The sequence below is a fragment of the Pinus tabuliformis genome, chromosome 7 (genome assembly GCF_031772625.1).
Source record: "Pinus tabuliformis cultivar Carrire ecotype Pingquan chromosome 7, CPIR1, whole genome shotgun sequence".
NCBI lineage: Eukaryota > Viridiplantae > Streptophyta > Pinopsida > Pinales > Pinaceae > Pinus > Pinus tabuliformis.
In genome coordinates this window covers 1,049,571,438-1,049,584,916 of record NC_142293.1, presented here as the reverse complement: position 1 = coordinate 1,049,584,916, position 13,479 = coordinate 1,049,571,438, and the positions used below count along the sequence as shown (strand labels likewise).

The window sequence follows — 13,479 nt, the reverse complement described above, 5'->3', positions numbered from 1 at the left end:
AATGTTTCCCCTGCGTCTCCCTACATCTCCCCAAAAGGGGGATGTGTGGAAACATTTCCCCAATCGTCCCCTCATCCCAAGTGTGTGGGAAGCGTGAGGTGGATGCACTTTGTTGCCTAAAAATCTAGCAATTCTTGTGAGGGTAGCTTACAAGACAAGAACTAGACCAAGGACGACAGTATGAGGTGTGGCCCACTGTCACCACAACCACTACCTCCTTTTTAGTGAACTTTCACCACAGGGAACGCTTCGCTAAATTAGGTCACCTAAACGGTAGATCTAGTCCATGGTGTAAAGGTGACAAGATAGGCCTAGGATGGATGCCCTTCTTAGGAACAAGGATCAACTTGCACAATTAGGGAAATGCACATTCTCTAAGAGGCCTCATTAGGGCACAATGAGACCTAGGGTTTGAGAATAAGCAGGGTCAATAAGCTTATCTAGAGTCACAAGACGAAGAAAAGGCTTAAAATGGATGTAAACAATCAATTTATAGCACAATAAGCTTTCAATAAAACTCAAGTTGAACCCTAGGACAAACTAGGGCTTTTCTAGGGCAAAATTTGACTAGGGCAAAGGACGTTTACCCTAAAATGGAGGAATTGGCCACTAAAAGAGGTTGACTTTGAGTCAAATACCTCACAACCAAGTGTTGAATCCCTCTACGACCGAAAGTTGCAAACCCTACTAGAAATGGATGCCTTAACCCTAGCTAGTGACGTTCCTTACGAGGTCGAAGTTCTAGGTTTGGAGAATAAAGGTAAGATTCAAAGTAAATTTTTACTGTGATCAACAATATGACCAAGGCCAGTGCCTTGACCTTGGGTGATGAAGTCTATGGGATTCCTGACTAGGGAGAAATACTAAACCTTACCAAGGAGTATGGGAATATGAAACCGTAGGTTTCAAACCCTGGCTATCATTTTTGTGAGGGAGCAAAGGCAATGAGGAGAGCTAGTTGAAATATTCACTCATGGGATTATCAGACAAATTATATAAGTGGGTAATGCATACATTACTATTACTAGTTTTCCGTAGAATAATTTTCAACAATAACTAGCACATATAAACCATAGATAATTAACCATTCCATGCAATAACCACAAAATACAAAGATTTATCAAATACAAGGAAAACTTACAAGATAGAATGCATTAATCAATCCTTTATTGCTCCAAAATGACATCCCCAATACCAAAGAATAGATCCATAAGAAAAAATCCTCAGTAGATCACATCTCCACAAGATACAAGGTGAATTTTACCTAGGCTGAAATCTCTAAGAGGGTCAAATTAGATCACAAGTAATGATGAAAATGATTTTGAGCCTACCCTCTATTTATATGAAGTTTAGGTCTCCTAATTTAGCCTAATAAAGCCCCTAAAAACAAGTTTGATCCTTAAATGAACTTGGGTTACAATTCAACCCATTAGCTAACGACAAAATAGACATAATAGCCCCAATGTGTAAGTCGTAGCCTCTTAAATTGTTGATGTCATTCCTAATCAAGGCTCCAACTACCATGCCAAACTGTGTTGAAGTGACAAAGGGTGTGTAAATTCCTCGATGATCCAAAACTTGAGGGTTAGCCCTCAAATTCACCCCAATATCTCGTGTGAGGTCCTAAGTGCCAATTGGGGTGCCATCAAGTGGTCTCTTTCAGTCTCCAATTGCTAAATAAGGCCTACATCTCTCCAATGTTAGGGCTTCCTCTGTTGCAACAAGCCCCCCCAATCTCTCAATGGGTGACGATCCTCATTTGGGCTCTGAATCAGCTCCTACCCATCAAGCTGTCTCAAGGCTAGCCTAGGGGCACTCTGGGTCCAGTGTTGTCATCATGAAGAATCCTCAAAACTAGGTCAAAATTGACTAGCATCCTAGGTCTTAAAGGTACTCTGGGACATGTGCCATCTGCTAGTGTTGTCAGGAGGCTCCAACCTCTCAACGTTGCACCTACTTAGGCCACATACTTCTCTAAAGGTACTGGATACCTACAAAGTGAGTTCCCAAAGACTAGGTTGCAGTGATCCACCTAAAAATTCAAACAACTTATAGAAAAAAAAAACATGGATTCTAGTGAAAGCAACCATCCATTAAAGACTAAGATCAATAATGCATCTAAGTGAACCAAACTTGAATGTTTAGAACATGTTAATACTTCAAACAAAGATCCCCTTCCAAAATCAAGACGAAATTCCTGCAAAGGTGTTTTCTCCCTTTTTTACAGGTAGCTAATGGTTAAACCCTATCAGGTGCTTCCAGCCCCTAAGGCGAAGTGACATTTCCCTAGTCCACCCTTCAATTGATAGGTTTTAGTATATAATAATGTAGTAATGGAGGGGAAGAGACTTCATGGTCAAGTCCCATGGTCAAAGGGACCAGTTAATGGGTATGTCCACATCCTAAGTGTATAGATGTGAGGAGAGAGCATTTGTGGATGCATGAGTTACCAATTCGATCTGATTTTTCCACCCCTCTTGTGCGCCTTTTACTTCTTCTTGATTTTTCCACCCCTCAAGCGTTAGAGCTTGCATTGTATGATGTAGCAGTTTTATTACCCCTTTAAGATGATTCAGTTTAATAATCATCAGGGTTAAGACATGCAAGGGTTCCCTTTGATGTAATGGAGCATCATCTACTCAAGAACCGGATGATGGCCATATGAGCTAGGTAGAACCATAGTTTTAAAACTAGTTCAATCTAACTCGGAATCAACTTGGTTAATCGAGCCATACCCCTGCCCAGACCGACTAGGTCAATTATTCAATTCAGCGGTCGATCCATTAGCATGGTCAAAACCCTATTTCACCCTTTTCTTTGATTTATCTTGTTGGCAGTTATAACCACACTTCTATTATATTGTTTGTTTGATTTCTCCCATGAAGGTGATTGTGCAGCTTTCTACTCACAAAATTATTGTAATATTTTACTCATTCATGCTCTCTTTTGGTAGTGAACCTCGGAGCTATATCTTGAACAATACCTTATTTTTTAGTTGAAAAACACCCATAGATAAGATAATAATAAATAAGAAATAAATGTAAATATGTAAATATAAATATAATAATAATAAATAATAATTAGTTAGTTAGTAATGAAGAGGCATGTCTTAGAGACATGACCATTCACAAAAGGGCGCCTGCCTAGGTATATAAGCGGGCCCTCATTGTAATCATTTCACACATCTTTTATACATTCAACAATTCTTATATACAATTATTGATTGTCCTACAATGGATACTTACATATTTCAGTTCTTCTGAATTATTCCACTGCGTATACAAACTTTGTTCATTACATTGGTATCAGAGCATTCCTCTGAGTATACAAAGTTTGTTTGTTACATTTGTATCAGAGCCGCGTTCACATCCCTACCTTACACCCGCACCATCCAGTCATCCCTTTCACCATTGTGTCAGCCTGCTCACCGTCGTCGTGTTCAACTCTATGCTCTGTTGCCCATCTAACATTACCGACTGCTCCTGTTAGACTTGCCACTATCGTTCCCCGCTTATATACCTAGGCAAGTGCCCTTTCATGAATGGACATGTCTCTAATACATGCCTCTTCATTACTAACTAACTAACTATAAGTTAATTATTTATTATTTATTATTATTATATTTAATTTACATTTATTATTTTTATATGAATTATACTCATAACATTGCCCCTCTTCAAAAAGATTTGTCCTCAAAACTTACTGACGAAGGGTCAGATCCCTTTTTTTGTCTCGAATATCTTCTCGTCTCAAAACTTTCATCTTTGTTGATACAAGATGATATGCTCCTCTGAGTGATAAACAAAATTGTCGAATTGAGAGTGGATTTGAACAATTCAGAACAGAAGCAACAGATTTATGTTCCAAGGAATACTAAAGCCATGTTCTTTGATCCCGGCCATTGGCCATTAAAGCCTTCGTCAACGTAGTTGTTGTCGCAATCAAGCGTTTCACTATATAGTTGGAGGTTCTCCATTCTGCTAGATTCGCTATCAGGGCTTTGGCCATAAAATTAAACAACAAAAAAAAAGAGAGAGAAAAGAAGTCAAAAAAAATTAATAAAAAGAAAAAAAAGGAACATACCTATCTATATTAAAAAACAAAGAGAATAAAAAAAGTGAACCTATTTTGAAAAAAAAAAATATCTTGAAAAATAAATTATTATAAAAAAAATAAAATATATATACATATATAACGGCGTACCTGCAAGACAATCGTCATTTGCCCCTACCTTCTCCTATCACAAGCAACCCATACAGTGACTACAGTACACCTTCACCTGTCAAACGAACCTGTACCACATTGGTGCCACCGAAAAACCTATGTTGCTGCAACCATTGTGTGATTGAATTCACAACGAGTTTCCTCCACCTCCGTTGAAGCAGTGATCACAATCAGTTTCCTTCGCCTCCACGGCACTGTATAGAGCCCATCGAATTTCATATTACCATACAACAAGAAATTGATTTGGTGTTGTGTAAGAGAAATTAAATTTCATACTATTGCAACATCTACATCATACAAATTAAAAAATTAAATTGATGTATCATTCTGACGTGTACAGTTGCACCCTTGAATGGAATTATTAAAGGATCAATGAGTTTAAAATTAATTTTAAAAAATTATATTCTGAAAATATCATATAAAGAGGCTTTATAAAAGTTTTTTGAAATATATATATATATATATATATAAACAGTTGGAATAGAATATTCACATATATATAAAGGGCATATATATAATATTATAAAGGACATATATATAATATTATAAAGGACATTAAAGTAGAAAAAAAAAATAGATACAAAGAAAAAGGTACTTTAAAAACCCTAAGTTCATTGTGACAAACCCAAAATGGAGTCTAATTCAAGAGTAAAGGAAGGTAGCCTATGTCCTACATCTATGTGTCTAAGGGGGGTAGCCTATGATGCCATCATGTAGTGCTGAAAAGTGCTCTAGGTAGATATCCTCTCTACTAGTTCGCTTCAATACTTGTGCAGTCGGTAAGAGATGGCTTGGCACATCAAGGGAGGCTCTAAATGGGGGAAGGCATTCTGAGGAGATGGTTAATGACTAGAGAACCCAAGATGCCTCTAAAAACCAATCTTGAGCACGCCCTGATTGGGGGGGGGGGGGTGTTTGAGGCGAGAGCCTCCAAGCAACAAAGAGCAAGATGGGGGTATTCCTTTCTCCCAATGGCATAGTGGATGAAAGATATGACTTTATGAGGTAAAGAAACCTAATGGAAAATCTCCATTTCAATGGTAATTGGTTAGTTTGGAGATAAGAGTTAGAGAAGTGATGAAGTATTGGAGCTTAGGAGCCGAAGGTTGGTTGATTTTCCTTTTATTATCAATATTGATGATGTAGATTTCTATTTTGGTGTAAGGTTTAATGCCCTCATTGTTGTGAGATTACAGATTTAACATCAAAGCCTAAGTATTTTATTCAAGTGTAAATCAATGTGAGGAGGTTTCTCCATCTTAATTTACTTTTTTTTTTGTTTATTGCCATTCTTCTAATTACTAATCACAATTTTAGAAGAATAATTCAAAAACAAAACTGCATTTTTATATTTTGTTGATGATAGTACCTTCTAGGGACCTCCAAGATTCATTTCCACGTAAATTTTCCACAAGCATTGTAAAAGGGTAAATGTAACAATCATTAGTTCAATTTCCCTGAGTTCATATAATTAAAAAGGTGAATGTACCAAATAGATGTTTACCATTAGCTAGTTGGACATAAGGCCCTCACTAAAGTAGTTGTGAATTTGACAAATCAAGTCCTTCCATTTGTGTAGTCTTTGTTAACACATGACATATCGAGATAACTAGAGGAGATTTGTTTCCTACAATCCATATCGCATACAGCAGTTCTACAGATGAGATCCACAATTCTCCTAAGACAACTAATCGATGATGCTTCCCACATAATTCTCAACTCACTCACAATGATGACCGATGCATGACATACATGGACTTGTCATGAAAGTGGTTATCATTGATTGAGTTTGATAATGGATCATGATGTTGTAATTTTGTACCTTTTGCCTAGCTTTATCTTTGTATCATTATCTTCTTCTAGATATAAGTGTTGTCACTCCTTGGTTGAGTTGTACAATTGGGGGGCTTTGAAAGGTGTAGTGCACCGATATCCCACTCCATACTTTTAACTCCTTCCATCTTTCCTAATTTCATTGTCCCACTCATGATTGGTTGTCATATGTCACAGAAAGGTTCATGTCATTTGTAAATTATTGTGGATATTCCACTAGAACAAGGCGTCAAAAGTGATACAATAACATAATTGAAATCTTTACTATGAAGGTTCATTTTTATTTAGATCTTAGATTCTTTAATAGTTGATTTTCTATTTAAATAAATAAATAAAAAAGTTGAAATGTAAGAAATAGAGAAAAGGAAGAAACACTCACATGCAGCACCCACAATATACACAAGATTTAACCTGGGAAACCCTCACGAGAGAAAACCAAACTAGAAGATGAGGTTGTTATACGCTCTTTTCCTTAGTATGGAAAGAAATTATTTTAATGTCCACGAGGCTAAAGATAGCCTCTGCGACAGAAGAGTGTCGAGGAGAATTGACCTTGTGGCCTTTTATTAGCAAGGTGCTTTAACAACAGGAACTCCTTGTAAATACCCAAGTACAAATGAAGAGGTACTCCTTGTGGAGCTACCTGAGAGTGTGAGACCCATGGCCTCAGAGGCTACTGCAGAACCTTAACTCCCTCTAATAACCCACTCTCAATTGCTCTACTCAACTATGGAACAAAATACAATAGCATAGAACGGAACCCATACTCTCATAGCACCTAGTATTTAACACAGTCTGATAGCCAACTAGGGGTAAGGTTTTACTCCCTCAACTCTCAACTAGAATTCCCGGTTTGGACCCTCTAGAGTATTCTTAAAAGTCCACATGCATCTAGCCCCATTTGCATGAGAAAAGTGGTTTGACATGGCATCCTCCCTTACAATGGTGGTCAACACAATAGGGGACCTTGCAAGTGCATAACTTTTGCATACAAACTTCGATTGACACAATTCTTGCAATGTTAGAAAGGTCCTAAGTGTAGATCAGTGTCCCAAGGTATAAAGCTAAAGGCTGACCCCAAAACATGTCATTTCATGCCTCAAAATGGCTCCAAAAGGTTTCAAACCCCAATTCTCCAAATTGGGACACCTATTGTTAAAATGACTCTACAAGTTAGTTCCTCCAATTTTTTTCACTCTCAAAGCATCGAGATAGATGAAAAATAATATAATGATCCAATCTGGATCACATACGAACCAATCCACCTAAACACTCCAGATGAGGAGGTGGATAGCTTGATGATCATAAAATCTTGTGCCATGATTGTGTACCTCACACCTATGGTTAGAGAGAACTCGTTTTGGCAAGAGATCAAATTAATAATATGAATTAGTAATGTGCGTATGTGTGCATGTGTCAGCTAGACGTAGATCAAGTGGTTGGGAGAAATGTTGTTATCCTCCCCACCCAAGTTCAAATCCCGCATGTGACATGTTGAGCTCATAAAGAGTGTATTCTTGTAATGGCTTCAATCCTTGTTGTTTAAAAGTCCCTCAAGGACCAAAAAATGTATATTCCTCATATGGAATTGAAAGATATTTCTTCAGAGAAGAAAAAATACATGTGTATATGTGTTGTAGAGAAATAGCAAGGCAAACTTGAAATATGAACCTATTTTAGCAGACTTGTTGTATTGAAGCCAACTTGTAATGAATATAAACCTTGAGTTGGCCTATAATCTCAAGTTTGGTTGGTGACGTCGAACTATACGTGAAGGATTAAGACTAACCTTTGGACATGAATATTGATGTGGATTCGATAACGTAAAGGGAGTTGGCCTTTGTGCATATATTTTAATAATAATGTAGGCATTTATGTCCATCTTTCAAGGATGAATTCTGCCACTTTGAAGGACCTTTGAGACTAGATTCTAGAATGCCCATCTCGAAAACCCACATATCCACTTTCAAGGTATTTGAAGTTCATTGGGCTAACTTGTTTGCAAGGTAAGGTCCCACTCAAGAGGATTACATGGCAGCTTTGATGATGAATTGAAAAAACAGGAGCATTGAAGGGCCTTTGGAGGTTGGATACCATGCCAAAGTCCCCCCATTCCCCTCATTTGGTGGAGATGCGTCACCTTTGTGGGCTTATGCCACTTAATTTTTGTACATGTGGCATGAATCCCCTAGATTGTATTATTTAGATTATTAAATTGTTGAAGAGGGCCTTTTGCCCCTCCATATGTTAAAATAGGGAATTTTAGCTTAAAATTAATATTTTAAAGTAGGTGAAGCTAAGCACCTACTCTATAAATAGAAGTGCACTTCCTGTCATTTTCTGATGGATGGATGGATTGCAAGAGAATCCATTAGCAAGTCTGAAATTTCAGCAAATTTTTCTCTTCTATAATTTGGCTATGGCAGGATCAGTTGATCTAGTAGGTTAACTTCTTTTATCTTGATTGGTGTTCTATTAGATGGATGTAATCAAGTATTAAGCAGGTCAGCAAGGTATTTGTTTCATGATCCTTGTTAAACAAATCCTTTCTAAGTCTTTGAGGGAGTAGCATGTTAGCTCCTTCCTTTAATTCATCATTGGAAATTGAGAGCCTTGATTTAAAACCTAGGATAAGCAGCTTAACATACCCTAGTTCTTTTGAGTCTTGTATCCACTCCAATCTCCTCAAGTGTGTTGTTCCTTGAACCCATATGCCCCAAAAATACATTGGCAAGCTAAGACACCAATCTTCTATCCTTCATCACCCTTTTTCTTTTATAAATCATTTAAATCATTTTATTGGGCTTTTACTCTCTTCGTAATTCGTTGATTGCATGTGTTTGGGGGCATTCCCTTTTGAACTCAAAACTTGGAAATTACCCTAAAACCCTAGAAGTCTCATCTTCCACCTTAAACCCTAATTGTACGATCCCATGATTGGTAATTGAAGTAGAAGCCTTAGGGGGCTCCTGTCTAGTTTAACTCTCTCAATAACATTTTTGAGAAGGATATTTCAGGATTTGGGTAAGACTGGGTTGCATCAATTCTTCAGTTGACCCTTGTAAATCTCAACAATATACACATGCTACATGGTATGTATTGGAAATAGGCCTTTTTATATAGTGGAATCAATTGGAAACTGATTTTGATATCCTTTCTTTCATATCAAGTCCCATAATTACCTAGGCTTTAATGACACTTCATTAGAAAATATTACTCAAAATAATCTGATTTTATTCAATACTGATTTGACTCTTAAAATTATCACTGGAGTGCTAATACTCAAAAAAATATCCATCATTTTCTAAAGCACTGACAACAAAGCATGCTAAGAGAAGAAAGAATGTACAGAAGCAAAATTAACCTTTGGAATCAGGCAACCAATGGACCCACTACAGCTGAAAGAGATTTTCTCTAATTATCTATCACTTTGTCATGCTTTAAGGGCAAAAAATGCTAAGAAGAGGAGAATACAACAAACCAAAATTAACATTTTGGAATCAGGTGACTACAGGACCCACTAAATTATTAAATAACTATAACTTGCATAAAGAGTCTAGTGAGTTTTATTTCCAGCTAGGTCTACAGCTGTGGAGTCTGGACTAATTTACAATTAAATTGGGACTATAAATAGGTTTAAGAGAAAATCACTGAAATCCCAACTCTGAAATACTTTCTTTTAGTATTTGAGCTGCTTTAAGTGCTTTGAACAGCCAACCAATAGTACAGCATCTGCAGTTTTTGGCACTTCATTATAAATGCAACAATTGCAGGAGTAAAACAATTATTATCATATCTTCACCAATGCTGCTAATTGGTTGTTCTGTCAAGGATTCTACCAAGGTTGACTTTCTCTATGTGTTATGAATTTTGTTGATGACCTGCACTGTAGACATGCTAATATTCAATTTTAAAATATCTCTTGTATTGATAATTGTTCTTTTCACAATTCTGCTTTCTCTATTTTTGTAAATTTTGTCTCAGCCAGCTTGCCGAGTTGGTGAAAGAGGGGTGTTGTCACTGTCCCCACAAGGGTTCAAGTCCCCAAAGACGTAACATGTTCACTCCTCATAAACCAGCTCACCCCCACTGTCCACAAAGGGACCATTGAATAGAGGAAGTCATCATGGCTGTTAGGTCGGGTGGTCACACTCCATAACTGCAACATGGCATCCCACCTCTTGATAGGTGATGGATGCTAGGTATATTTTATTAACACTTGAGAGTCTTGAGAAGCTTCTTGTCAAAACTTATTTTTGCAATTTTAGAACCAAGCTGCTCCCTTTCCTGTTTAAAGCTGAAAAACTAAGGCACATTTCAGACCCCTCACTGATATCAGGATTCTAGGTAACCACAGCAGAAGGTCACATCCAAGCAAAAAAAATGGGAAATTAATTGTAGCATTAGAAAAATAAGTGCCCGAAAAAATCAGGAAATTAAAATGTACAATACACCTATCCATTCAATAAATTTACAGTGAGGGACACAACAAAAAGAAATTATAGTGAATCAAAATAAACTTGAGAAAGGTACTTATGGTTTATGCAAGGATTTCAAATGGTTTTGGAGTTGGACCACAAATGACACTTTAATATATCTCGATATAAATAAATGTAAACACGTGTTCATGGCCAAGGAACTGAAACATAGGCTTGATATTAATAAATAAATAAACTATAAAAGAACACAGAATTTCACATAGTAAATGTTAGCTTATGCATTTGACAAAAGCATACGACTCTAAAAGGTTACAACACAGATATAAAGGATAGTATCACTCTTTTGATCAGAAATGATTGCCCACTTATTATACAGTTGATCAATAGCCAAGAACCCATGCAACTCCGTCAATAACAGCACAGGGACTCCAAATACAGAGAGAGGAAAGCAGAGGAAACTTTTTACCATATTGTTCAATGAAGCAGAGGGCCTTTTCTAAGAAGGATGGACTTCCATCAATATCTTCCAATGCAAGCAGGATTGGCCTACCCACAACTAAAGACTTCACTGGCCGTCTGTCCCTCCCTGCATAACAGAGAAAACATAAAGAGTAAAAATCCACAACACTTCGACAATTCTCACATGCTTGTATGCCTGATCAGTGATCACTGTTTTATATTAATTTAAAGAATTTATATAATATTTAAAAGAGATGAAAGCATAATTTTGAAATCAAAATAGCCACTAATCCATGACTGATAAAGCCAAACTGTAGAGAATCCAATTGCTAAATTCCAAAACAAACACCTTATTTATAAAGAACGAAAGAATTGGAAGAGTGTAGATGTTCCATCCTCATACCAATTATCCCCGTCCTTATGGTATAACCATTAATGCTATACTAATATACAAAAAGATTGTAACAATAGATCCAAAGATTAAAACAGTACATGCCAATCCTCCAATAGATGTATGCCTTTTCGTAAACAAGTTAACAAGCAAGCACTAAAATTTTGTAGAAGCTTCTAAAGTTACACTGAACAAATAAGACTCACATTGTTCTGCAGATCCTTCCATGGTATCAACTGAATCATTTCGAAATATACCATTCTGTCCCATAACAAGGGCTGCATTGGGTGCTTGAGCCAAAGCATGCTCTAGTGCCGCCTTCCATTCAAACAAGTCTTCTAAAGTTTCTGCCTGCATGGTTGTAATAAACAATGCGCCCATGTATAAGTTTGTTGTAGATATCGACACCACCTAATGGCATGATGAATTATAGAATCAATTATGATGAATACAACAACCAATGAAATAATATCAAAACGGCATAAAGATTGAAACACCTTAAGTGTAAAGGCACGCCCATCACGACCATCAGGGAAAAGTACCGTCAATAACTTCTTATCTGCTCGAACAACTACACTGCACATTTTATATGTTCAAACATGAATTAAGAACTTCTTTACAATTCGAAGTCGGGAAAAAGGAAAAGAGATAAGACAAAAAAATTAATATAATGAAATGCCTCTTGTTCTACCTTCCTGAGTTATTAAGGTCGATCCCACCCAGAGTTAAATTCACTTCTCCACCTTTCTGAGGAAGAGCACTCTAAGAACATTAAGGAACAAAGAAAAGGGAAACCTGTCAGCTATTCAAAACCATAAATCAAGGGAGTTCAATGACAATTTCGTAAAACATGCATGTCCTTCAAAGGAAACAGAAATTATAACAAAATTTGCTTGGTTATCTTGAACCACACTAAAACTGTTCACATGTACTCCCCATTTGAATGAGCTTAATATTTCAACTAGCACAAAAGAGGATTATCCATCTAAATATTTCATGGAAAAAATATATAGCATATTCACTTCAAATAAGATGATTGTTAAAAGTTCCATAGTATTAAAAACCGGCCCAGCTAACCGGTTACCAGTCTAACCGGCCGGTTAGCAGGCCCTCAAGTCGGAACCGGTCAAAAAACTGGGTTAGACACCCTCCGTGGCATTAAAAGAGACCTAACTGGTCCTAACCGGCTGATTTAGGACGGAACCGGCCGGTTTGTATCAAACCAGCCAGTTCCGTCCTAAACCGGCCGGTTACCTGTCAAGCCCACCGTGATCCCAGTCAGCGCTTTTTTCAATGTCTTTTAGGGGTTTTGGAGGGAAACTAAGGGTGTTTTCCCTCCAAAAACACCCTCTCCAAGCCTTTAAGAGGCCCCTCTCCCTCTCATTTGTCTCACACATCTGATTTGGAGTGTTTATGAGTGTTTGTGAGTTTGTTTGTGAGCTTGGAGAGTGTTGAGTTTTTGCTGGAGTAGTCATCTTGGAGTTGGAGTTGGAGCTATTTTGGAGATAGTTTGTAGTTGTCAGTGGAGTTGCCATCTTCAAGAGTTGGAGTTGGAGCTATTTTGGAGATAGTTTGTAGTTGTCAGTGGAGTTGCCATCTTCAAGAGGACGCTAAGGAAGCTAGTTTGCATTTCCAGGTAAGGATTTTCACTTGAAAATTCCTCATTTGACTGCTGTCCATGAATTAAATTTTGTGTTATAAATTTATAAACTTCTCACTTCTATCATCTATGCTATCAAATCTCTAGCTCTATGCTATCAAATTTTGTAGCTTGCATGTGCATTTGTTTTCCTACATTTAGCTTTGGTTTTCCATGTTGCTAAGCTGCAATATTTTTTTTAAATGGCAGATTTCTTTGCAAAATGTTATTATTTCAAGCAAACGTGGCTCCAAAAGGAAAGGACAGTGCATGGGCTCATTGTGATGTTATTGATGGAAAAATGATATGCAAATTATGCAATGAAGCTATTGGAGGTGGGGGTATTCTTAAATTGAAACAACACTTGGCTGGGGTAAGAGGCCAAGTAAAGCCATGTGATGCACCAAATGCAGTGTTGGGTCCTATTAGGGTAGAATACATTGCCAAGCTTGAAAAAATTTATGAGGATAAGGCTAGGGAGAAGGCCATCCAAG

General features: G+C 37.2%; 1 protein-coding gene across 2 annotated transcripts in view; it reads right to left on the bottom strand.

The window, feature by feature from the left end:
- The window catches only part of LOC149251271 (rho GTPase-activating protein 7-like), a 351,010-nt gene that overhangs the window by 276,140 nt on the left and 61,391 nt on the right, over window positions 1–13,479 (bottom strand). Inside the window, exons 4-7 of one of the 2 annotated variants that reach the window (XM_089459324.1) lie at window positions 12,038–12,108; window positions 11,844–11,922; window positions 11,553–11,757; window positions 10,963–11,082 (exon numbers count right to left, since the gene is read on the bottom strand). In XM_089459324.1, coding sequence (XP_089315450.1) covers window positions 10,963–11,082; window positions 11,553–11,757; window positions 11,844–11,922; window positions 12,038–12,108 — 475 coding nt within the window. The remainder of the gene's footprint in view (window positions 1–10,962; window positions 11,083–11,552; window positions 11,758–11,843; window positions 11,923–12,037; window positions 12,109–13,479) is intronic. The other variant, XM_089459325.1, reaches the window with a different exon arrangement.